General features: G+C 40.1%; 1 protein-coding gene across 2 annotated transcripts in view; it reads right to left on the bottom strand.

Moving 5' to 3' along the window:
* Window positions 1–26,899, bottom strand: part of tsnare1 (T-SNARE Domain Containing 1) — a 311,127-nt gene that overhangs the window by 82,433 nt on the left and 201,795 nt on the right. For both annotated transcript variants that reach the window (XM_049584042.1, XM_049584041.1), the window contains 2 exons: window positions 25,903–25,975; window positions 4,754–4,836 (listed from right to left, as the gene is read on the bottom strand). In XM_049584042.1, the coding sequence (XP_049439999.1) occupies window positions 4,754–4,836; window positions 25,903–25,975 (156 nt within the window). The remainder of the gene's footprint in view (window positions 1–4,753; window positions 4,837–25,902; window positions 25,976–26,899) is intronic.

Below are 26,899 nucleotides of genomic sequence, written 5' to 3' on the forward strand. Positions count from 1 at the left end.
TGTCAGATACTAAAAATAAGGAAAATAAAAGCTTAGACTCTTTAGCTAACAGACACACCCCATTTTTCTATCGTTACACGTTTACTGACATCTACTGGTCATAAAATTTAACTTGCTTCATAAACCTGACAATAGCATTTGATGAACATAGAATAGAATTTTGATTAGCTGTGCTTTATGTGACTATCACAAACTTGGAAAAAAAAAAATAAAAGATAAAATTTAGATGGCTGCTCCCCAGTGGTTTTACTGGAGTTTTACTATGAACCAAATGACGAAAGCAGCAGCATACACCCAACAGTTGGCCTCCTCCTATGTAACATTATAGGATACTCAGATGAAATGTTCTGAAAATAAGTGGTGTCATCTGCAATGTACAATAATTTTGCCTATAATAGCGACCACTTCTGAAAATACTGCTGGTTTGGTGGTGTTAGCATTTAAAATCTGATGCTTGCAGTGTGCCATAGGAGCACCAATTGATGTGGCTCGAATGAGGCCTGTCATTATTGCTTTCAGTGCGTTTGGCCCTGAAGTATGGACGCTGTCAAATATGTAAGTTTTAACTGCTGCTATTTATGAGTTTGATTGTCAGTTGAAGTGTAAGTGACAAAATCATTTGAAATTTCAGTGGAAGTGATGGAGACAGTTTAAGTGTTAGTTACTCAACAGTTGTGTACTGTAACAGTTGAAGTGTCCATTACGATAGCAACTGAAGTGTGACAGCTCAGTGTAGTTAACTAACTAACTAACTTCAATTTAAACCTGTGTGTGGCAATAACAGTAGAGGGGGATATAAAAAATTTCAAAGTAAGGCAGAATAGAGCAGTGGTGAATGGATCATACAAACACAGAGCTTCAACTCAGGAGACCTGAGTTTGTTTCTCATGTGAAACCAAAAGTCATTTAGAGTTTTTTCAACAACGTAAGGTAAATTACTGGCAAATGTTACATGACAGAGTCGTCACTTGACATACACGTAAGTTACTGTAACAAACTGTTATTTTTACCCAAACCCTGATCGTTTTCTTAATCTCATCTAGTAGTGTTGTTGCTTAAACCTTAAGTAGTTTTGGTGGTGAAAACTATATTTCCAGGGAAGACAGGAGTTTATTTTGAAAGACACTGTAGCATGTAACAAAATTGAAATGGTAACTGACCCATCCAAAACTGACACTAGAGGGGCACCTAGAGCGTAATAGTTTGAAGGACAGGGCCACAGACCAAGCTGCTGTATTTACAACACATTCTCACTCCGACCTCGTTGCATATCGATGTTTGGTCATGGACTTTCCACTTCAATATGTGACATGCTAAGTACCCTGGGTGTGTTGTAGGGGAGGGAAAAAAAAGATTTTTATATTAATCACGATTTTTTTTCAGACGATTCTAAAAATCAATTCTCTCCCCAGAATCGATATTTTTCTATTTATTTTAGGCCATTTTTTTCACCGACACCAATAAAATACATTTATTTTAAAATGCACTCCTCTTGCTCTGATGCAGCCATCTCTATGCCTGAAGTCCCCACTCTTGGCTGTGTAACAATGTCCCGCCTACAGCCCCCACTGATTGGTTGCACAGCACAAGTGATAGCCAATCAACACTGAAGCTTCTACATGTAGCACTTGGAGGAGAAGCAGACAGCTCCATGAGCCACGGCAAAAAAAAAAGAAAAAAAAAAAAGAAAAAAGATTTAGGCTCATCGTCATCACGTGAACATGACCTGGAGCTCCTTTTTTCAATAAAAAGAAGACAGAAGTTAACTCAAAATATAGCTGGCATGAGTGCCACAAATGTGGAAAAACAATTAAAACAATTAGCGCATGGTCCGCTAGCACAATGCTAACATATAATGGAAATAGGCGCCGCAACGACATTACAGTGACAAACAATGAAGTGCAAGTGAGCAACTCTACATAACATAAGCAAATAAACTCAGAGCAATAGATCTGTACTTACAGACATGTGTTTCCTGTGCTCTAATAAACTTCAACCTTGTTGAGCACTAGGCTACTGCAAGTCTGCATATTCTTCTTCTAACACTACTCAACACTGAAAAGGTAAAACAACTTCAACTCAACTCGTGCGCCACCTAGTGGTGTGGTGGAGCCGCTGCATCAAGAGAGACGGCACATTAATTATATATATACATATATATATATATATATATATATAGTGTGTGTGTGTGTGTGTACATATATATATGTACACACACACACACACTTTGGGTTTTACTCACTTCCAGGAAAGGCAGAGCTAGACATGACCAAAGCTGTGTATAAACTTTGTCACGGACAGTCATATCGAATCGCAGTAATTGTAAAATCGCAATTATTCACAATCGCAATATAAATCGAATCGGGACCCAAGAATCGTGATAGAATCGAATTGGGACAAAAAGCATATCGTCCTAGCCCTAGTGTGTTGGCTGTTGACTTTGTTGACGCCATGTCAATCTCAGCCTGTTACATGCAGTGTCTGTTTTTAAATACACTCCTGTTTTCACTGGAAATGTATAGTTTGCATATAGTCACTTTCAAAATAGATACACTACATCAGTCCAACACTACAAACTGATGTTTTTTTCCTTTAACAACAAATGCACGTGGTTACGTTTTGCAAACACACACGTTTGGATTTAGGAGAAAAGAACAGTGTTTGGCTTTACAATCTTATGGGAAGTGACCACCGGCATGGGTGAAAGTTGGTGGTTGTTTGCCCCATTTACCACTACTCCCACCCGCCTGGCTGTGTTTCCCCCCGATGCTGACGGTTGCTGTAACAGTACCAGCCAGGTATCACGCCAACATGAAAGGACGTCTTTTTCATCTGTGTCTGACGCTGAAAGTCACTAACCAAGCGGCAGTCTTTGACAACTTCAGACTGGGTTGATATTTAACGGTTGTGAGTGAGACCATGTTGTTAAATAACAGGTTAAAGCAGTTTCATAAGTGTCAGTCACTCATTCAATCAGAAAGCATGACATTTCAGTTGAAGTGGAAGCTCCAAAAGTACTTTAACTGTCAGCTGAAGAGTGAGAGATGCAACCAGTTGAAGTTGCAGTTAAAGAGTTAGAGATGTCAGCAAGTGAATTGTCAGTTGATGTGTAACTGCTAAAAGCAGCCGAAATGACGGCTTAAGGTAGAAGCACTGGAGACAGTTCAAATGTGAGCATTGTGAGCAACTGAAGTGTCAGTTTGTATGGAAGCTCTGACAGCAGGTAAAATGACTTGAACATACAATATTTCACACACTGTAGCTTTAATAAAGTGTTGGAGCAGTTTTATGAATTTAATAGACTGCAGCTATTCACAGATATATTTTAATGATGTTCTATATATGCACTTTATAACTGGTATAGAGATTGTAGCATCTGCACAGAAAAGAGTGATCGGGTTTGATGTCAACATGGGACTGTGAAGAATCCGGACTCATCATGCTGGCTGTCTGTCTGTCTGTCTGTCTGACTGACTTTGTGTCTGTCTGTCTCCTCCTTTGTTGTTTTTCTTCTTTTCAGCTGCTCTGCCTCTGCAAAGACAGCGGCTGTCTGGATTGGCGGAGAGCTAAATTGCTCAGTGTGAGCTCGGTCACGCCTCAGCTCTCCTTGAGATAATGAAATAACAATTAATGGGAAAGCTGTTGCCATTCGCTCATTTGTTCGCTCACTAGTAGAGCAGCAGCATGGGGGGACAGACAGAAACCACTGCAGTCCTGAAAGACAGCAAGACTGGAAACTGCCCAGCAATTGTTTTCATATTGAATAGGTGCTGATTTGATGTTGAAAATCTGTGCATATAGAAAATGTTTAAACTGTGACTCACTGGCCAAATTGTATTCAAATAAAATATAAGTATTTTATCAGATTCCCCAGAACTGTTTAAAAATGACTGTCTACTTTTTATTGCCACTTAATTCAATAGACAGATAGCACTGATATTCTTAATGTTAAAATCACAACAATATATTATCTATGGTTGTCAAAAGGCGTTGCAGGTAGAGAGTGAAGATGCAGCTCTGAAGCTATGTTACCCATGTAAAAAAGGTAGATCCTTTATTAACCCAGTGTCACTTAAGTCAATACATTATTTACTATAGCCAGGGGCCTACACAGCACAGAGCCACTCTGAGCTCTGGCCTACTGAGATAGTCCCTGACAGAATGGCAGAAGACACATACTGTATATTTCCTTGAAAAGAAAGAGACCCTTGGGCATCTCATAAAATGTCTCTCCAATATGTGCTGTGAAGTGGAAATTCAAGCCACCCCAAAAACCACACCGTGCAAAAAAACACATTTTCTATTTAATTTCTGGCTGCAGTTGTTGCCCATTAATACATTTTCCTCTCTAAGTCAATACACTTGTAGGAAGAAATTGCTAATTTATAACCATTATCTTAGTAGAAGTGAGAATTGCTCACGGAATTGGAATTACATAGGTGGTTTTGTGTTTTCATAAGACTCCAGGCAAGTATTTTATGTTTTTTTTGTCTCTACATACAATTAATTTAACTGAAGGCAAAAGCTAGCAAAGTATGACATGAAATTACATCATCTCTGTTATTATGCTAGTGGGGGATGTGATAAAGCTGTGTAATCTAGTTAGCAAAGTCCCTGTTTGCATGGCTGATCAAGCTAAGCTTCTTGTGACTGCATTACAATGCAAAAGCTCAGTCAAGTACACAAAATTAAAACAGATCAAAGTGAATGCAAAAGCATGGAGCGCACTGCAATATGGAGCGGTTCACTCTACCTGGTATTGGTTGGCCTTCGCGAGCTCCTGATTGGCTGATTCCACGTTGGATGATGTAGTCTGGATGTAATCTTCGATGCTGTCTGAGGACACAAAGAGCATATTGATTGTGAATGGGTCACTTTGATTCCAACAAGGTACAACGATGTTGTCAGGTGGCACCACAGCATGTTGCCACAGCATTTGATTCCTGTGTAACCTGCACATTGTTATATTACACACTACAAAAAGGTACAGATGTATTTGTTCATTTAATTATTTTTGATAAAATAACACAAAAATCTACTTTAATTTAATTAGTATAAAAAATCCAATTCCACAAAACATGGTCTTTTTTGTGTTGGTTCAGTGTCTTGGGTTAAGATTTGACTGAATTATTGCAGTTTAGAATAAAAGCTTTGTTTATTTTACTTAAAAAATCTACATTCACCTTTATGTGGGGTTTCCAGTGATAGAATATTTTAAGTGTATTAAAAAATGGCAGAATTGTAGGAGCAGAGGTGAAGATCTCTTGCACAAACCTACATTTTCCATAATACAGCTCGATTTTGACTTTCATAAGACACATCTTGCCTAAGCAGCAACCTTTGAGACTGAAAAATGAAGCCAACGCAAAGCACCAAAAACTGCAGTTCCTCGAATGACCACTTGAGGCTGGCTCCAGAAGCCAGTCAATCGCCTTAGATCTCCATGTTAAAATGCCCAAACTTACAGCAGAAATAAACATATTAACAACCTGGTACAAAATAACGGTTTCAGTCTACATGGCCAATTTCCTTTTCAGTGACAAATGCACAGGGGATGAATTTTTATATAACTCACCTGTTTTAATTTTATTTAGGCTTGAAGTTACACTTAATTAAGGGCGTGACTGCTTTGAATGACATGCTGTCTGGGAGGCATCTCCAAAGGCTCTGAGTCAGATCCATCCCTTGCTCCTCCACAGCTCCACCCTCTTGTCCAAATATGGTAATATTTGGCCTCAAAAAAAAAAACAAAATGGCAATGACCCAATTGTTGAACTTGAGACTTAAAAATGGGACTCCAATAACCAATGACGAAAGTGACGGTGGCTACGTCCATTTTTTTCATACAGTCTATGGTACTGACTGTATTGCTAATTGTGACATGAAGGCCTCTAGTTTCCCGGCGCAGCGCAGGGTGGCGCAAGGTGGTGAACCCTGCGCAGAGCTAGTTTCGAGCAGCGCAACCCGAGGCGCACTCAGTTTGGTAGTTTGGCAGACCGAGGTGAGATGAGAGAGAGATGAGATAGAACTTTATTAATCCCGAAGGAAATTCAGGGAGTCCGCTACGTATACATTCACTCACACAAACATTCATACAGACACAATACAAAAAAACAAGCACCATAAATAAATAAATAAGTTATAAAAACATATCTGCATAAAGATTTGTAAAGTGCAGGTAGAGATGGGTGTGGTGGCGCAGCAGGGGGAGGTGTTGACAGATTCAGCTTGGCGCAGTGACAGTTTCGTGCCAAAAGGCTTCGCCGAAGGTGCGCTAAAAGCTCGCCAGCTGATACCACGTCTACTGTCAGTGCAGGCGGAGCACAGCCAGTGTAAGTGGCAGTTTGGCTGACCGGCGGACAGTGCGCACACGTCACCAAAACCTCACAGGCAGGTTTCCAGAATATCAGGCACATTAACGATGCAATAAATACCCAAAAAAACACTATTCAATGCAACTGTCTGCAATCAGCACATAAATGTATCTCTATATCGACTGTCCCGTCACATCTGATGTCAGATCAAAGGGGATTGGCACCGTCTGGCACCGTTTGGCACGTTTGGCACGCGTAATGGAAACCCAACCTGATTTGATTAACACAGCTGCAAACTAATGAGTTCACATCCCTCTCAGCCAACCACAAACAGCCACAGCATCAGATAGGGAGTATATATTCAGCATCTGTCATCTTAGAAAAACCAAAAGAAAAGAAACAGTGAGACTTCGAGATAGAAACAGAGAGCGTGCGCACGAGAGAAACGCAACATTGATTTACAATTGTGGTGAACTCCTCCCGGACCAAAACATCAGTTTCCTCCTGGGAGAAGTTTGGCCATCTGACGCTGCTGCTCTCTTCTCCCATGGCAAATTAAGTAAACTCTCATTACGCCTTTGCGCGGCGCATTTAAGGGCGAGAAGAGAGGCTCATTTGATTGGTGTGATGTGAATCGGCTGTGTAAAGCCCACTCCACACCTTCTATCCTCCCTCTTTCCGACTTGCACAGATTGGATGGACAGAGGTGGGAAAGAGGAGTAGCTGCACCAGCGCGAACGCTGTGCCAAACTTGCAAAATCCGCCTGGCCACACCCAGTTGGCGAAGCGCAGGTGTGCTGCGCCTCCGCCTCGCCCGGTCTGCGAAACTAGAGGCCGAAATCTCAATTGAAACCAAACAGTAAGTGAGTTTCCATCTACCTGTTTTTATATACATTCTCAATTTGGCCAAAATGCTACACTTGATGCTTGAAAACAGGAGCCCACAAACCTATAGGTGATGTCACCATGCCTATGTCCATTAATTCATATGTCTGTGCTTCTGCCAAATAACCACCCACATCTTTCAAACTTTATGCCCTGGGGTTGTAACACAGATTTTCTGTTAATAATAATAATAAAAAAAAAAAAAAAGTGTAGCCTCCAAGCCAAGATAACTGCTGTTATCATTTCTTGACAAACTATCCATGCAGCACTTCTGTGCAGCGTCTCTGGCTACAGTGCACGTTGCCAGATATTATGGGCGAGCATGCATGGTATAAGTCTTTGTCCAGGCACAACTGTTTGAACAAACTGTTCTAACAAGAACTCCCAATTTGTCATTTTTACATATCTGTTCAAGTTAAAAAGTGGATACAATGTGTTCAGCATTACCAGTGTTGGTAGGCATATTGTTGAACTCTGGAGGCCAGGTTCACTGTTTTCCTGTTTTCAAGCTTTATGCTGAGCGAAGCATAACTCGTCCTGACCTTAGCTCTGTACTTAACACACAAACATCTCAGTGATATCAACCATCTCTTTTTTAAACTTGGGGGAAAAAGTTTACCAATGGCAAGTCATGTTGATATCTGATTACTCTTCATAGTTTGCTGATTGGTGACAAGTGTATTGGGTATGGCCTATTCTTAGTAAATGGTCTCTTGACTTCAATCTTAAAACCAAAATTGAGCTTGCATGATATGGCCTGGCCTCGATTAGCTAGAATTTTGGTAATATCTGTATAAACTTAGAGCCAGTATGCATTTAATGCATGTTTAAATGGAAATGTTATAGATTTTATAGCATTGATTTAATATGATTTTGCAGCATGTCCTTATCCACTGTGAGGGTCCAAAAGACAGAGGGATATTGCATGCTGTAAAGCCCTCTGAGGGAAATTGTGGTTTGTGATATTGAGCTTTATAAATAAAGTTGAATTGAATTGGATTAAAGGACATTAAGAGACTGTCACCATTTATAAGCCCTTCCTCTCCACATTCCAGTGATAGCACTTGATGTTTGCAACCAATTAAGTGAAAAGGGACATCAGCAAAAATACCAGGGGCCTCATGTACAAAGACTTGCGTGGATTTCCTACTAAAACATGGCGTACGCTTAAATCCAGAAAACGTTGTACGCACAAAAATATCCAGATGTATGAATCAGTGTGTATGCATGAATCCAAGTACATTTTTTTTGTACATCCCAATCAACGTGGAATTGAGCGCACATGTTGGAGTACCCGACCCCTCCCTGTCCACGCCCCTATTTAAATATGCAAATCATATTTAAATGAACCCTGCACCTGAGATTCCCCTCTCTACACGATCAGAAAATTAAAACAAAAGAATGAGTAAGACGGGAAAAAAAGAAAATCTTCACAGAATGCGAATTGGAAACGTTACTCACTTAAGTGGAGGCGCGCAAAGATGTACTTTTTGGCACACTGTCCTCCAGCATCAATACAAAACGCAAGAGGAGTGAGTGAGAGAGTGTGTGTGAGGCTATCAATGCTGTGGGGACAGAAAAGCGTACACACGCAGAATTAAAAAAGAAGTGGTCCGACATTAAGGTGGAAGTGAAGCAGAGGATGGCTGCCCACCGCCAAAGTCTGGCCAAAACAGGCTGGGGGACAGGAGAGGAGGAGCTCACCCCGTTTGAACAGAGAGTCGTCTGGGGTCAATTGAAAGCAGACAAATAATTATGTGAACTGGATTTACAGTTTTCATTTGTTAATTTTATACACCACTTACAGGGATCACATACTATTGTTGTAAATGAATGCAAGTGCGCCGGGGAAACGGTGTGTCTGATTAAGAAATGTTGCACTTTACGCACGGGTTTATTGACATGAGTACTTTACACACAGAGACAATCAGGGGGTTGTTCGAAAGCTCTGAAGCTGCAGTTTAACCAGCAACAAACAGCAAGTCACTAAATTTAACCACTGACTAGTACTGATGCTGTGAAGACAGGATAATATTTGGGGGCGCACATGTTCAGTGCGCATCAGGGGGATTGATATTAGGACAATTAAACAAATAAATTATTTACTCACCAAGAAGCCACCCATCATGCACAGTGCCAGCCTGTAGCTTGTTCCCAACCATGCTGTTACTCAGAATGTATGAATCGTGCGTTGAACCAAGCCACCTCGCTACAATGTTGGTTAATTGCATTTGCGCATCACATATGATCTGTACATTGATTGAAACAAAAACAAATTCATCCTGCGATGGCGCTTTTATAATGTGTGTGCAGTCGATAGCTCCGGTAACATTAGGAAAACCGGCTCTCGCTGCAAATTGCGCTTTAATGTTGGCCCGTTCAGCTGCATTGTATGGGAATTTGATATACCTGGCTGACATGCGCATAATTCCGTCCCACACAGCTGGCATGGCTCGGCTCAGGGTCGACTGGCACAGTCCCGATCGTCGGCCAGCTCCCTCTGGAATGCCCGTGTTGCTAGGAGTCCCGGTGTGGTCAGCACCTGTATGGATACAGGCAGCGCATGGCTCCTCGCCGTGTCGCGCTCCAAGGTCGGCCGCAGCTCTGCGCACAGTTCCAGGAGGATTGCCCTCGGGAACCAATGCGGCAAATACTACTAAAACAGCCGTTGTTGTTAACGGTGTTTTTGTCACCACTTTGCGCAAGCTTTTATATCCACTCATCTAATTGCAGACACGTGGGTGTGTTAATTGTTCATCAGTGTTAATTGTTGATGTGTCTCTGATGTGCACATCACTCTGAGGACTAATTATTTTCACATTTATTTATTATAACAGTTTCCCAGCATCACCTCTAAGTGTCGCCAAAGGATCAACAGCTGTAGAAACGTGCGTACGCCAGCCATGAAGTTGGCGTGAGGCACTGCACATTTCCACGGTCATTTCACTCTTGATACATCTGAACTTTGCTGTGGAAAAGGACGTACGCCACGTTTTTGTGCGTACGCACCCTTTGTACATGAGGCCCCAGATGTATTAGCTTCACACCTGAACATACTTTTAGCTAAAAGGGATAGTGCACCCAAAAATGAAAATTCAGCCATTATCTACTCACCCATATGATGAGGCCGATGGAGGCTCAGGTGAAGTTTTAGAGTCCTCACATCCCTTGTGGAGATCCCAGGGGAGAGAGGGTAGCAACACAACTCCACCTAATGGAGGCTTACAGCACCCCAGATTCAAACGTCCAAAAACACATAATTGAAACCACAAAATATCTCCATACTGCTCGCTTACGCGAGAACGTGAGACATGGGCACCACTTTCATGTGTGTTCATGTGCTTGCGCTGGTCTCGCATGCAAGCACGCACATGTGAACATGGTGCACAGAGAAGTAGTTAGAGCTGCAGGCTACAATAAGGCTCGTCCGTAGTGATCCAAGTGTCCTGAGGCCCCGACATAAAAAGTTGTGTGGAAAGCTACAGGCTACAATGAGGCTAAAAACAGAGTTCAAATGACGTTTTTTCAAACAACTTTTTATGTCGGGGCTTCAGGACACTTGGATCACTACGGACAAGCAGTATAGAGATACTTTGTGGTCTCAATTATGTGTTTTTGGACGTTTGAATCTGGGGTGCCATAAGCCTCCATTAGGTGGAGTTGTGTTGCTACCCCCTCTCCCCTGGGATCTCCGCAAGGGATGTGAGGACTCTAAAACTTTACCTGAGCCTCCATCGGCATATTGGTGAGTAGACAATGGCTGAATTTTTATTTTTGGGTGCACTATCCCTTTAACATTTAGTATACTTGTAAGTACTTGTCAACATGCAATTTTAAGGATTACAAGGTGAAGCATTCCCAATTTTGACAAAAAAATGAATAACATCAATCCACCTCATTTTTCAAATTGTGCGGAAGCAATGTGAGAAAAGCAGACTGCATAACTACTCTGTCATGGTACACAAGAAAAAGAACATGAAATGTACACTTCTCTAATCTTTGTGTGTCCCAACTTGCTTATTCGTCTCGGACCGACTTTTGTTCATATAGTTACTCTGCACACAGTCTTGACAGCACATTACGTGACAGTCCGCCAACCCTGGATGTTATCAAGCACCACTGGTCTAATAGTTAACACTGTTAAAACAGCAAGGCCAGTTTTAAAGGCTATCAATACACAGAAGTTAATGGGAAGAGACAGAACATGTTTAATGAACTGGTCCAAAATATTTGCAATCACCACATAATTACCCACATATATTTACAACTGGCTGATAACAGTGAGAGTGCTATTGATTGTTTTGTTGATGTGAGAGTGAAAAGGCATCAGCCAGTTCAGAGACGAGGATACAGACTAACTGTTCTATGTTGTGATGGCCTCTGATAATTACTGCACCACTTGAGCATGTAGAGAATTACCATTTGAACTTCACCAGAGTGGGAGGTTCGGTAAATGAACTGAGCTCATTGACTAACTGCACTTACTCCTTTGGTGAGTTGAAGGAGGCAGAGGCACATGTTAAGACTCACTCACCAAAGATCAGAATAAGGCTGACCCCTGGACATAATCCGTCATTCTCTTTCTGCCTCTCTGGACAGGATTCGTTCTTCTTTTAAGATTGATTGATATTGCACATTCAACTTACATCTTGGTTTTCTTATACACGATACAATTGCAGCACATTTAGATCACCAAGGTGACCAAATATCCACAAAACATATGGCATTCCCATTAGCCACACTTATACTAATTAGCATGCTAACATGGTGAACATGGCAGACAATAGGTTAGTGGAGCCTCATAAACAAGACTCTTAGACTCGTAGACTCTTAAGAACATCAACAGCTATTGAACAGAGCATGATCCAGCACATTTATTCAATGGTAAACTCGATTTTAAATTGAGCTTTATTTCACCAAAATTCTTTTAAACCAGTTTTCAGAAAATTGGCTGTTGGGCTAGAGGAGGATATGTCAGCCTGACTCTTGACAGCATACGTACTCATCATCAAATACCAATGCTTTGTCAGGCCCCTCACTGGGTGTTTCTCAAGGATCCTCCCCTAATGTTGTTGTACAATTTTAAACAAATGTATCAGCATAGGGAGAATATATTTCTGGATCATATTTAAGAGTAAGTGGAGTAATGACAACAGCAAAAAAGTTCTAAATTATCATTAACAGTATTTACACAGACTCACACACTGAATCACTCTGTCATTTCAAAGTGGTCCATATTTTATGTGTGTCACCACATAATCCGCTACAATAATGTGAATAGCGGATCTGATCTGATGAGATGCGCTGCTCTGAAACAGCTGACCATGCCAATTGTACATGATACTGCCAGGTAATCCTCTGAAATAAGTTAGGCTAATGTGTCTACTCTGGCCATTCTCACCGTGATTCCCACAAAAAATACACGTACTGAAACAGACAGAGAGCAATTATCATGTCATTATCATGTGAATAGTGGGGGGGGGGGGGGGGAATGGACACTTAACGCTCTATCTCTGCTGAAAATGATTCATTTAGAAACTTTTATGTTTTATCTAAATCACATTTTTAAAAAGTCTCATTATTTGGCACATTGGAAAGAGTAAAGTACGAGGTTCCTGTCAATATTTTTTCACGTTTGTATGATAAAAACACATGGAGCCATTAATCCAAATAAAGGACATATTTATCTAAATCCTGTCGAGCTCCACTGGTGCAGGTTTCATTGAAGAGGCCCTGCCTTTACTTCCAGCAAATCATGTGCAAAGCATTGCGGGGATTTTATAGCCATGGAATATCCACATGCACATCCTTTGAATTTCTCTGAAAGAGGGACTCAGTCCTTCATGGAATTTGGAAGGATCCTTGACATTGGAACAGTACTTCAGCGGGGTCTGATGACGTAGTGTCCTTCAAATTCGGCTGTTTGGGGATCCTTCCTTGACTTCCTCGACACCCAGTGTGTGATATCAGTGCCAAAGACACCCTTTAGCGTCTTTCTGAGATGCACTGGGCTTCTATCTAACACCAATGGTAACCCATCCACGGCAATACTTGGGAGCTGAGAGCAACTGATGTAGTACTTAAAGCAATAAAAGTCCACATAAGGTGGCGGGGGAGGGGAGGTGGATGGGTCAGATAAAATGAGACACTCACCCAGGGAACCAGAGCTCATTTCAGAGTGAAACCCAAAGTCAAGGATGTTTTAATATAAGGTTACATAATTTCTGAATAGTTGTTGCGCACCAATGTAATTACTTCACATTAAACAATTATTACGTAATAAACTCACTTATTTTGACCCCAAATTATCTTTTTTTTTTTTTTTTTTTTTAAACCTAACCAAGTTGTTTTGTTGCCTAAACCTAACTGCAACTATTTCACAACATTAACAATGTGTTATAATGTGTTTTAGCTATGCCTCACATAGGGACGCAAAAGAGTGTCCTGTGCATTGTTATGAGATGCCAAGAGGCTTGAAAGGGCATCAGTATTTGATGTCCTGGGAATGCATATAGGTTTGAAATTCATGGTCCTCAAAAGATTACTGCGAATGTGATGATGCCCTGATTTTGTATCACGATCATCAAGAAAAAAAGTTGTAATTCTGCATATAAATATCTAAATCTATCACACAGATTTCCATGAAATTTACTGAGAACAGTTGTGCTCTCAAGAGGATGTACCCATTTACATTATGAGCTTTACAGGCCAAAGTGATAATTCCGTGACAATGATTTCTCATTAGTGTATTTATGGATCTGATTTTGATTCATGGCTCAAAAGGGAAGAAACCCTTCAAGATCCCATGAGATTTCCAGTGCCACCGTCTGGACTAATTCATCTAAACATTACAAATACCAACACACCCAACAAACACAATTCTGTAGCCCATTATAATATCCAGTAGAAGCAAAGTCCCCAGCAGGTCCAATCCCAAAATATTTTAATCACCCTGTAAAACAAAAAGACAGCACTCTTTTGATGTATACAAATAAATACATTTTAACTGCTCTTTTGTTTAACATGCCTGAGTTTGTGTCTAACTGCAGAACCAACCTTGCTGATTGCATATCTTGACTCACATGCTTTAATATAGTGTGTCCTTAGCCAGCATGAATAGGCCATAAAAGCACTAATCCTTCCTTCTTTAGCCTATTCATTTCTTTGTATTACCTGCTGCTTTTGCTACAAACGCCTCCACGGCACAATCACATATTATTCATATCCGCCACTACACCAAGAAAGCCTTCCAAAAAGGCCAAAGGCAATTTCAGTGCATCTCTTTTTAATGGGGAGAGGTCCATTATTGCATGGCTCTGTAATGATCAGATTGGACTTCTGCTGTGGTATAATGTCGTGAACCCTGCAGTCTTCCACAGAGTGCTCTTCTATCTCTCCGTTCACCCATTTGGGTGGGAGCACGCTGTGTTCCTCCTCCTTCCATGTCCAAAATACCATATCAATAGTCTTTCACATGCAAATGACAAAATGGCTGAAAAACTCAGTGCAGTTCATGCATGTCTTATTATGATGAGCAATCATGGCATGTAGCAGAATTCACAAATAGAGGAAAAGACCAAGTGTGATGGCAACAAGTGTTAAAGGTATTCTATATCTCATTGAGGAACTGACATGAAATATGTTGATGTGTACAGCATTACCCTTTTTCAACTTTTTATTCAATTTAAGATTTCAAACTCCTTTTGTAAGTGGTAATAGTTCCCTGAACCTTTGATTCAGTGCTTCGTTGGTTTATGCTACATTCAAAAGGCTTAGTTTGTTAGCTCAACCTGAGAGCTCAATGTCGTACAACCTTGGAAAACACATGCATATAGGCATGTCAAAAGCAAATTATGAAACCACCTTCATCAACCTGACAAGACATGGCAACGATTAGAAAAACACAGGGTAAAGGGTTGTTTTGCAACTTATTTTCTGTATCTGTTTCTGTTTTCTGTATTTGGTTGTGCTTTCAGTTTTTGCAGCATGCTTCTACATCTGGTTGTGTTTTCTGAATTTGGATTGTCTTTTCTTGTTTTACAACAATGTTTTTCTAAATGCAACATGTGTTTTTGTTGAGTTGATAAAACTCTTTTCCTCACTCACTTGTGTCTATTTGTTTCTATTTGTTTTCTTAAGTTGCAGTGTGTTGAGCTGTCAGGGTAACCATAGTATTTGCTATTATATATTTATTTCAGAGGAAATTAACATGGGTTATTCAAGTGAGGTGGGTAATGTAAAAAATGTAGAATTTTATTTTTGAAATCTCAAGGTTTGATATCAAACAAAACCTTCACACAAATACTGTAAATTCTAACAATACTGTCTCGGACATTTACAAAGCCTACCTCAATGTCAGAGAGAACCAAGCATTTATTTATATATGCTTATATTTCTTTGTAGTTTTCCATGTTTCATAAGCATATTTCATCCTATTTCAGTTACAAACTTAGTTTTTCTGATGTGCTCTAATTTTGATTTGCTGTTCATTAGGGGTTTTTTTTATATTTGCTTTTCACTTACATATAGATTGGTTTGTTTTTGGATGCTGTTAAATGAATCAAAGCTGTTCAGTAAGTATCCTCCCTTGAAATGTAAAGCAAGTGTGGAGCTTTGGTATCTTACCAGATATTTTAAAAAAGAAAAAAAACAGCAAATTGAAAGCTATTTGGATTAATTAGTGAAGTAAAAATCACTCAACTCTTTTGTTGCACTGGTGGAATTAGTGCTCTCTAGTAGTGGCTTGGGTGAAAGGGACATTTACGGACCTGTAGAAGTTACACACTATAGCTTTAAGCAGTATAACAAGCATAAGTTAAATATTAAAATTAAATTTCTTATTATAGGCCTACTTTGACTATATAAACTTTTTTTTTTCTAGTTTTAAAGCTATAGTGCGTAACTTCTACATGTCCGTTTCACCCAAGCCACTACTAGAGGAGATGACACAATGCTGATTAACCCGATCGGCTCCTCTAACATCTCGCGGTATTTTTCAATATATATCATTTTTAGTTTGTGTGTCTACTGGCGACATTCCCGTGCTGGCGCACAGGAAATGCTTCCTCACAACAAGAAGGGAGGGGGAGGACGAGTGGAGAGTGTCACAGCAAGAGGTAGAGTGCAGGTAGAAAGTGAAAGCAACATGGTGGAGAAGCGGCCGAGACACGGTTCAGAAGTGGATCCTACCACAAAGAAAAAGCCTGGACGTTCGGCTGAAGGTCTATTAGCAAAGAAGGAAAGTGACCAACGGAGAAGGCAAACAAGAATCTGTATTGGCGTCACTTTTCCTTGGTGGAGAGCCCTGAAGGAAGAAATTGGGCTGAGGGCAGACACGGATGTTGCCTTGCTGCTGTTGGATAAGTAAGTGACCTGGTTTATAATTATATTATGAGCAGTATGTGTTGCTGTTACATGTACTGGACCTAGTACTTTATTATTTTCTTGGAAATGGTGCTATGAACGTAATGTAATGTTAGCAGCCTGGTGTTCGCCACGTTGTGTAGCATTGTGTACACGGTGTGAAGCGAGTGTTACTCTGTGTACACGGTGTGTGGCGAGTGTTACCCTGTGTACACGTTGTGTGGCAACTGGTGAGTGTTACTCTGTGTACAGTGTGTGGCGATTGGCGAGTGTTACTCTGTGTACATGGTGTGTGGCGAGTGTTACTCTGTGTACATGGAAGTGCCGCCGGCTTATTAGTTGTAATAACGCATTATCCGCTGGGAGGCGACAGAAGTTACGCACTATAGCTTTAATTAAACATAGCATAAAGTTCTGTCTCTTGAGTCCAACTTTTGTCAGTGCATTTTTTTGCACATTTTACACTGAGCGCAATGGAATGTTTTGACATCTTTGATTTTTTTTTTTTTCAAAAGTACCTAGTGGAGTTTTTGACCTTTAGTAGGGCTTTTGAGCTCTGTCTTGTGCATGAGACATGCATGCATGCAGGTAATACAAGCCACAGTCCTGCAATTGGTGTCACACTGTTCAGGTTGCGGTAATGCAGCAAGAGGCGCAACAATGCAATAACAAAGGCAGAAAGGACTGCAAACAAAAAAACATGGATTTAAGAAATGCAGGTTTGGTAAATGTTTTATGAGGACAGAATTCATCACATCTGTCAGATCTCAAGGATTTGAACAATAGATTTTGATGACTAACACTGAATGTAAACAAACATTTTTTTATTTAGTATAAATATTATTTGACCATCATTTCTACGACAGTTTTAGTAGAAATATGTGTTGTGATGGAAATAACATGCTGCAAAAATGAAAACAGGTGATGTGGATGATTCTCAGCACTATGTATTTTGGAAAAAAAAAAAAAAAAAAAAAAAGACCTTGTTATTTGTAAAGATGTGAACTCCAAACATAAATTTACCCTGGATCATAAAGGTAGAAGTCCTTGTGTGCTGCTCTCTGTGGGTAACACTTTCAAGCAGGTTGCAATTCTCAGTTATCAGCCATCTAACAGCAGTTCTTCTCTGAACGGCTGATGAAAAACACCTGCTGTAGTGTGACATCATTGATTAGGGCACGGCTAGAGGCATCACATACTTGAAAGCTTGAGAGCAGTATAGCAACAGCTTTTTGTGAGGGACTTGGCTTGTACTTGCTCAGGTTTTAGTTTGCAATTAAAGACTCTGTGGAGTCTATTGCTTTATATTTCAGGCTTTCATTCCACACATACAAAAAATGACAAATATCACTCTTCACTCTGTTGGAGCATTGGCCTTAGGACTCTCTTACTGGGATGCACAACAAAAGCCTGAAACAGTTCAGTAAGTGTGAAAACTTCTAATGGTCTTGGATTAATCTTTTGTTGTGATCTAAATATTTACTGTGTGTTAGCGTTGTGGCTCTATAATGTCCAGGGACACTTAAATAATAACAGTTAAAGAAACACTCAAACAAAATAAAAAGCACTTTGGGAAAGAAAAAAAAACCCACTCCTCCATTATGTGCATCATTCGTGGCTCTAAATGTTAGTCATAATAATTAAGAATAGTGCATTTGAGGAAAAATAAAAAGAAGGAAAAGAATACAGGTATTCTATTCTTGTTGAATTGTGGGGAGCCAGTCTGACTCAGCCTGACTCTAAAGGGTATGTAAAGGGCATCTACATTAGCCTGATTGAAGGCAGCAGACAAAAGGACACTCTACAACAAAAAGGCAGCAATTAGCAAAAGTTATTGCGTCTCATTCCTTCCAAAAAAAACCCCTCATCTCTCTCACACACACACTCACACACAGTCTTCACAACTAACAGCTTTGCTCTTTGCTATTGTCTCCCTGTTTAATGTTTTGTGCCCTACTGGTGGCTTGTTACGAGGCATGATTTGGTATTTTTCGCCAATATCCGATATGCTGACATATAACAACTTTTTTTGGTCATAACCAATACTGATATATCCACTTTTTTTCTCCACTTATTTTATTGATCATCAAGTCTCTGCTGTAGAGGAACTGACATTTTATTATGCATGCATACTCTTATCATGATGGCCCACCAGCAGATGGAGATATGTAATAGAATGCTTTTCAGTGTATGTAATATTCATTCATTGGGCAAAGTAAGATAAACATGTTGATTCTGGCTGATTCTAATAGTTCATTTAAAGCAAATATCAGCCGATACTGATGACGTGCCGATGTTATCATGCATCCTGAGTTATTACCAACCCTTTCTCATTCCCACGTTGTCAAATACAGGATGCTTTGTTTCACCCCCTTGGCATCCGATAGCGTCGCACAGGACACCCTTTAGCATCTCTATGTGACGCTCAGTGGAAACTCATTGTAACACATGGTTAGTGAAAAGCGGTTAGGTTTGGGCAACAAAAGCACTTGGTTAGGTTTAACAAAAAAAGATAATGTTTTGGTTTAAAATATGTATGTATGTTATGTAATGTGACAGAAATACTTCACATTTTAAGTATGTGAGTGTTGCCAGCACACAACAATTAATTAAAGGGCCAGTGTGTAATATTTGGCATGGTTTATTGTCAATCTGAATCTGAATCTGAATATTCTACCCATTAATATGTTTATACAAGGAAGAAGGAGGAGGAAACAGCAGAGAGTGTTAGTAGTTCGTCGATAGAGAGTAGTGAAAAGTTTTTTTTTAGTTATAAAGTTTGCGAATGGACCACACCTACCACGCAACAGGAGAGAATGAACCCCAACCGTCATCTGCAAGGAAAAGAAGACGCAACTTCACTCCTTGTGATGCAGTCTCTGCAGCGCTTTTCCTCCTGATGATATATCTCCGCAACGATGGCAGCAGTAGCACCGAATCCCATTCTGTGCATTCAGCCTCTCTTCTCGCCCGCTCAGCATCAAACACATGGAGTTCCTCATCTGTATGCTCCGGCTCAAACAGGTATGGCTCTGGGTCTGTGTCCGCTACAAGAAACTCTTCAAAATCGCGTTCAAAGTCATCCATTGCAGCTACTATAGTCCGGAGATATTGCTAGGCTAAATAAACAGCTGAGCACTGTTTACAGGCTACGCTGTCAGTCAGTGTGCGGGCTGGAGATTGGTGGAGCAGAGAGGGGAGGGGGTCCCCACTCAGCATGGTAAACGAGTATGTGTGTGTATGAAGTGTGTCTGTTACGCCAGAAGAGTCAGAGTTTGGGACGGAGTCTTTCACCCCCTGGAGTGTTACTGGAGTTTTTGGAGTGCTCAAATAAACTGGCCTTTTTCCCGAACGCTCCTCTGGTCTCCTGCTCGTGAGGGATTCATTACAATATCGTAACATGGTTTAGATTTCTAAATAAACATTCACCTCGTCGCTAGATAGACCTACTCCTGAAAAACTTGTGCGCAAGGCTTTTTGTCCCTACGAGGCCGCCGTCATTTACCCGACGGGAGGGCTGAGCGAGTGAGCCCTGCAATCTAGAATTTGACCACTGATGTCACTGTTTTCAACCCATTTTACACACTGGCCCTTTAATCACGTACTCTTGTGTACCCAAACTGCAGTGTCCTTGCTGAATTTCTGGTTTTGTTTCATCCATCCACCTCCTCCTCTCCCTCCCGCCCTATGAAGACATCCTTGCTCTTTAAACTATGGCCATTGCTCTCAGCATCAAGTACTGCTGCAGATGGCTTTATATTTTAGTTATATTGAGTTAGTTTCCTTGCTTATAAACAAATCACAAGTATTGATCCAGATAGTTCATATAGTAGTTAGTTGAATGCCAAGTGCTTCTCACCCTCAAGGGTGTCTTTGGCGTCAATATCACATGGCAAGGATTATGACAAAGCATTGGTATTTGAAGACCTGGGAATAAGAACAGGCCAGCTTTTACAAGGCATGTTAAAAGGTCAGAGTTGACACATAGAACTGTTTAAAAGGCCATAGAGTGACCAAGCTCTGGGACCAAAAAGTGCAGAATTACAGAAAATGTGTACAAAATGATGCAGAAATATTTAAAGGAGCCCTGTACAATATTCAGAGCACATCTATGATTCAGGGGTTGTCTGCATAGCACTCAACACAGAGGTCGTTGAGCCAGCAGCTCACAGCAAATGGTGCTAAAAATGCCTACAGTGCTGACAGAGCTAATGGTGTTAACCAGGGAAGGAATCACAAGGGCACTACACTTCTGTCCAGGTATCAGCTGTAACCACTGTATGAGTGCAGTGCAGAGTGGCAGCAGTAAGCAAGTTTGTGAAATACCGTATACCACAGATTCGAACAGAGGAGCTTGGATGACAACACACACAGAGGGAGCCTGACTTCATCTCTGATCAGGACACTATTACTCCACTTTATCTATGAAAATGCAAATAGCTCTTGTACAGGAGCAGCCATAGGAAAAAGTGACATGTAAAGTTTCATTTTACTCAATGTAAATTGCTGACATTATCATGCAATATGGAAGCAATGTTTTGTCCACATTGGAGACCAGAGGAGCGTTCGGGGAAAAGGCCAGTTTATTTGAGCACTACAGAAACTCCGGTAACACTCCACTCCGTTCCAAACTCTGACTCTTTCTCATAACTTTACACACATACTCGTTTACCATAGCTAGCGGGCACCCCCTCCCCTCTCTGCTCCACCAATCTCCAGCCCGCACACTGACTGACAGCGAAGCCGGTAAACAGTGCTCAGCTGTTTATTTAGCCTAGCAATATCTCCGGACTATAGTAGCTGCAATGGACGACTTTGAACGCGATTTTGAAGAGTTTCTTGTAGCGGACACAGACCCAGAGCCATACCTGTTTGAGCCGGAGCATACAGATGAGGAACTCCATGTGTTTGATGCTGAGCGGGTGAGAAGAGAGGTTGAATGCACAGAATGGGATTCGGTGCTACTGCTACCATCGCTGGGGAGATGTATCACCAGGAGGAAAAGCGCCGCAGAGAGTGCATCACAAGGAGTGAAGTTGCGTCTTCTTTTCCTCGCAGATGACGGTTGGGGTTCATTCTCTCCTGTTGCGTGGTAAGTGTGGTCCATTAGCAAACTGTATAACTAAAGAAACTTTTCACTACTCTCTATCAACGAACTACTAACACTCTCTGCTGTTTCCTCCTCCTTCTTCCTTCCTTCCACTGTCTTCGTTGGTTCATTTATACACACAAAACGCGTTCTCTGGCTGGCTGGATTGTCCACTCGGTCTGCCGTACATACATGGCGGCGCAAGATGGCGACCTCTCTAAAGCAAGGCCCTTGATATATATATATATATATATATATATGTAAATATATAAATATATATATAAGCATAATTATAAGGCTACGAAAACCAAACAAATTTTATTTTATAGCGATTATACACTTGTATAAACATATTAATGGGTAGAATATTCAGATTCAGATTCAGACTGACAATAAACCATGCCAAACATCACACACTGGCCCTTTAAAGTTCACAGTTTTGGGGGTTCTATCAGGAGCTGAAACATTTAAGAAAAAATTAAAAGATAGGTTTGGTGATAATGTTTCTTTTAGTCACTGAATACCAAGAAAAGACTAAAAGCAACAATGAAAGGTGTCTATATCTCAATCTTTTGTCACATAGAGCTCAACTGTTGTATAAAAACTACAGAAAGAAAAAAACTACTAAGATCAACATTTTTGTTTCTGTGTCAGCTATACATCCACCATGCCACTATTTAACAAAATACACATCTTTATACAGCATTATAAAGAAAACTGTAAACCAAAACAACTGCTACACACCTACAGTCTATCCTAATAAAGAGCTTTTTCTCATCTCTCAGGCTTTCGCTCAGTAACTAGCTGAACTTAATTTTTTAAATGCAAACAGCCAACTCAGTCTTTCAGCATCAACCAAATTTACAAAACCAATATCTGTTTATAAAGTATATAACAGTTCCCAGGCAATAACAAAAAAAAAGAAAGGAAACTCATTTTGTACAGTTCTAGTCAATATTTACGACACCCTTTAATTTTTTTTTGACCTGTGTGGTATCTTCAGAAATAAATGGAAATGGAAACTTTGTATCACCAGAATATTTTAATATGATGTCTAGTTATTTAACAAACAAAAAAAAAATCATTCAACATTATCCTGTCCCATGTTAAACTGTAAGTGGGGTGTTCTTGCCCTTATAAGCTTAATTTTGTTGCCTATAAACAAATTACTGGTGTATTGCCCAAAAGCTCTGTTTGGGTTTCATCTGTCCACACAACATTTGCCAAGAAATACTGAAGTTTGTCTAGTAAGGTTTTGACAAAGATCATTCATGTCTTTTTATGTCTTTCATTCAGCAGTGGGGTCCTTATTGGCCTCCACTCATGAAGCTCCTCTTGGTTTAGTGTGTGACACATGGTATAGATCCATAGTTTACATCAACCTTCGACCACTTCTCCCATTGACTGTACTTGTCCCCCCCATGTCCCTGGAAGTTCTTGAGAGTTCTATGAGGACCAAACTTCCTAACAATGTTACACACTGTTGAGACAGCAATACCAAGGTTTGGAGAGGGCCTTGTACCCTTAAGAATTCATGTCTTTGGTGATAGTAGCACTTGCGATGCTCTCAGAAAGCTATCATCTTCACCATTGTGAGAACAAGGGACAGAGAATAAAGTGGCCTTTTTAAGCATTAAAGCCATCATTCATTTGCTAATCAAATCATGTAAGCATGTTTTTTAAACTTAACAAACATATGTTGAGCTTTTGTTACAGATAGCCAGTGGTTTGTTTATCCAATACAGATATCTTACTTGTCAGCCTGCTTTCTTCTGTATGAAGGAACTGATCCATAACTGAGATATACACATCCCTTGTGCCCCAGAAAATATCTTAAGGCATTCTTTGCACTGATCCGCACATTGAAGTGTTTCTAAGGCCCTAAACCCCAGCGAAGTATTCAAGCACAGGACACACACAAGCTTGAAAAGTTGATAGTATGCCTGAAAGATTATATCCCTTAGGTTTGTGCTTCTACCAGTGATTTCTCCCAAAGTTCTACCTGCTAAGTCAGCAAGAGCCTTTTATGAAATTTATGTGTTGGTCAAAAACGAAGCTTCGATATTTATATGAATCTGCATAGTTCTGCTTTTATGAGCCAACTTTAAATTGGTTCCTGCTATAGGTAGAAGAAGAATTTTAGTTTTCTGGTTGAAGTAAAATCAGTGATTTTTTTTCCAAACAAATAGAAATAGAAAAAACTTGAAAAACCAGGAACTATGTGGTACTGAATGGTGGAATTAGACTGTTAAACTGTTTATTACTGTTTTCTTTTAAATTAAAGTATTTCTGATTTCTGATTTTTTAGGCAGGCCTAAAAGACTGCTTGATGATGCACTGGAGCAACCTATAACATAACCCCATTCCCATCAGTGTCATTTTGTTTGTCTGCTATTTGTGAATGTTGAGTTTGCTATTTTATATATTATTTATAGGCTATATTATAAAGATTATAAAGTCTATGATCACATATCAGGCTATAACAAAACTATTACTGGCTGTTTAACAGCCAAACTACATGGGGCACATAGTGCTGAGCGGTATACCGGTTGATCAGGTAGCCTATACTGGTTGTAATTTCCCATAAGATATGATTTTTTTCATATACCGCCGTACCAACGTAAAGCTGAAACAACTGCTGCAACTCCATCACTTACAAAATTACATTGTAGTGTTCCCCAATAACAGCAAAACAGTCAAGATATACTGTGTCGAGTCTATTGAGAGGGGAACCCTTTGAACTGTCTACTCTTCTTATCAAGGGTTAATTTTATAACACAACAATTAATAACCACAACTAATTATCCAACAGGGTAAAACACTGTGGCACACAACGTGTGATACAAACAATTTGCAACACTAATAATTTTTACATTTACAAAATTACACAGCCGAACAAGTACATGAATTTGTGAATCCTGGAGTAGTGAAGGAATTGCCCGCCTTACTCTGATTTATCCTGCCTCTCAGTGACTTACTCTGACATTCTACTCTAACCCTATCCAATCCCACTGTGTTTGCCTAAACCTAACCAATCAAATCAAGAAAGGCAACGAGGACTAGCCAATCATAGGGAGCGTAGGCTCGTTATCCTAGGATTCACAAATTTGCACATGGTACAGCTTACTAACTAGCCATTTAGCATTACAGTCTGTCTGCACCAGAAGAACTCAAGAAAAGAGCTTTTAGGTTTTAAAAAATCCAACTTGCGTGCGTCTACACTTCAAAGACAATTGTGGAACTGACCAATAACTTTACACTTTTCCGTCGTCTCTGTGAGCTATGGTTTGTAGAAAATGAACATGTCATTAACTACAGTTTGCAGGCTGTGCTAGTGAAATTAAATTCAAGATGGCCTGAAGCAAGTGACTATAATGCAGTGATAATGCAGTTGGTTACGCAGGGTTTGGAAGCGTAGGCTATATTAACTGGTACTGAATGAATTAACTGGATCATTTTCACTACAAGTGCGCTGCTCCTATTTAACTGCTCCTTACTTTTTCCTCTGAACTATTTTCAGGAAATATTAAGTATGAATCTAAATTTAGCTTGCAAGTTGCTCTTTAAGGTTAGGAGGTTAAATTAGCCCCCCAGTTATTTATTTGGCTAAGTAAGCCAAAAAACAAAATGTAAATGAACTGACTCTCCCTCAGCCACTGCTGAAAGTGTTGTGCAGCACCAAATAGCTAAAGACAATCATCTCAGTTTAGACAGTCATCTTCCTTATCAGACATTTTACTTCTACCCACAACTGATCTACAACCCCATCACCACAATATTTTTCAGGTATGTCTCTCCGTGGCCATTTGACTTTAGTGAGCATCAACCAATTCTCTAGTGAATGTTCATGATGGAGCCAGACATAGCTGATGGCAGATTTGTGACCCAGCAGCAAAGCCTCTATATCTGCCCTATATCTGTGTGCTACGTTTAGTTGTTTTGGCCAAGTTTAAATCACTGCAGGGTGTGGAGAGCCGTTTACAGATATCAGGGTGTCTAAATGGATTTTCTCTAACAGTCCACTGTTTGTTTAAACCCAGAGCACTTTGCTTCTCATCAAAGAATCTTAACAGCGTGGCAGGGAGGTGGAGGTTACAAAGTTTGTTTTGCCCAGCAGAATTTTCAAGCTTGTGTTATTAATCAAGCACATCAAATTAAAACATGACCACAAAGGTTATCTTCGCTAATTGAGTCAGGGACAACAGTGTAAGCAACATTCAGCACACACTAACCACACACACAATACCTTACCTATGGCGTCACCTTGTTCATGGACCATACTGGCCAGATCCTTCATGATTTGACTGACATCCAGCATGTCTCTCTGTGGAGGAAACACATACGGATGTTACCTAACTATTCAACTGGGTATCTGTCTGACATCAGTCACTGACACTGATTGGCTAAGAACACATTATAGATATAGGAAACCCCTAATTATGACTTATTAATCAACCCAATCACCAGAAAAGTGTTGGCAGTGTAAGCTTTTGCAACATTTGCATGTTATCATGTAGTGGAAACGATGGCCTTTACGTTTAAACCATGCGTGGTTTATGTGTGGTTAGGTTTAGGCACAAAAACACTTGGTTATGGTAAGTTAAGATCATGTTTAAACTTAAAATACCTGGTTTAGGGGGCACAAAAACAAAACATGGAAACACAGCAATGACTCCCTAAATCACAAACACTTTTGTTGCTCTTTGGTCACAGTGGTATAACAGTGGTCTGCAGTGGCTTGGCAGGAGTCTCACCTGTAGGTGCCACACCATCCACCACCCTCTCCATCTCCTAATGACAAAGTCAGCTCAAATACTACATCACTTTAGAAACATTAATATAATATGTATAAAACATTCAAATGTTACGTGTCTATGATTTGCTAAAATCTCCAATGCCAACATTTTCTTCTGGTGACAGGACTGTACTAATTATGTCAATGGTCTTGCCATTGGCTCTTAGAAATACCATCAATGTTTTTTTATTGCTACCATTTTTTTTTTTTTTTTTTTTTGCCTGAATTTATTACTTTTTGAAAAGAAAAAAAATGGGATTGTGCCACCAAAAGCGAGTATTTATCCTGACCATAACCAATTTTTTTTTGACCTACACCTAACCACATACTAGCCATAGTGCTCTTGACACATACAGGACTGTAAAGTGTCATGATAACATAATAAATAATAGCATACAAATGTCATGTCGCCATGGTTTGCAGAAACTTACAATGCCAACATTTCTTTTGGCG

Source organism: Epinephelus fuscoguttatus, linkage group LG8 (assembly GCF_011397635.1).
Source record: "Epinephelus fuscoguttatus linkage group LG8, E.fuscoguttatus.final_Chr_v1".
Classification (NCBI taxonomy): domain Eukaryota; kingdom Metazoa; phylum Chordata; class Actinopteri; order Perciformes; family Serranidae; genus Epinephelus; species Epinephelus fuscoguttatus.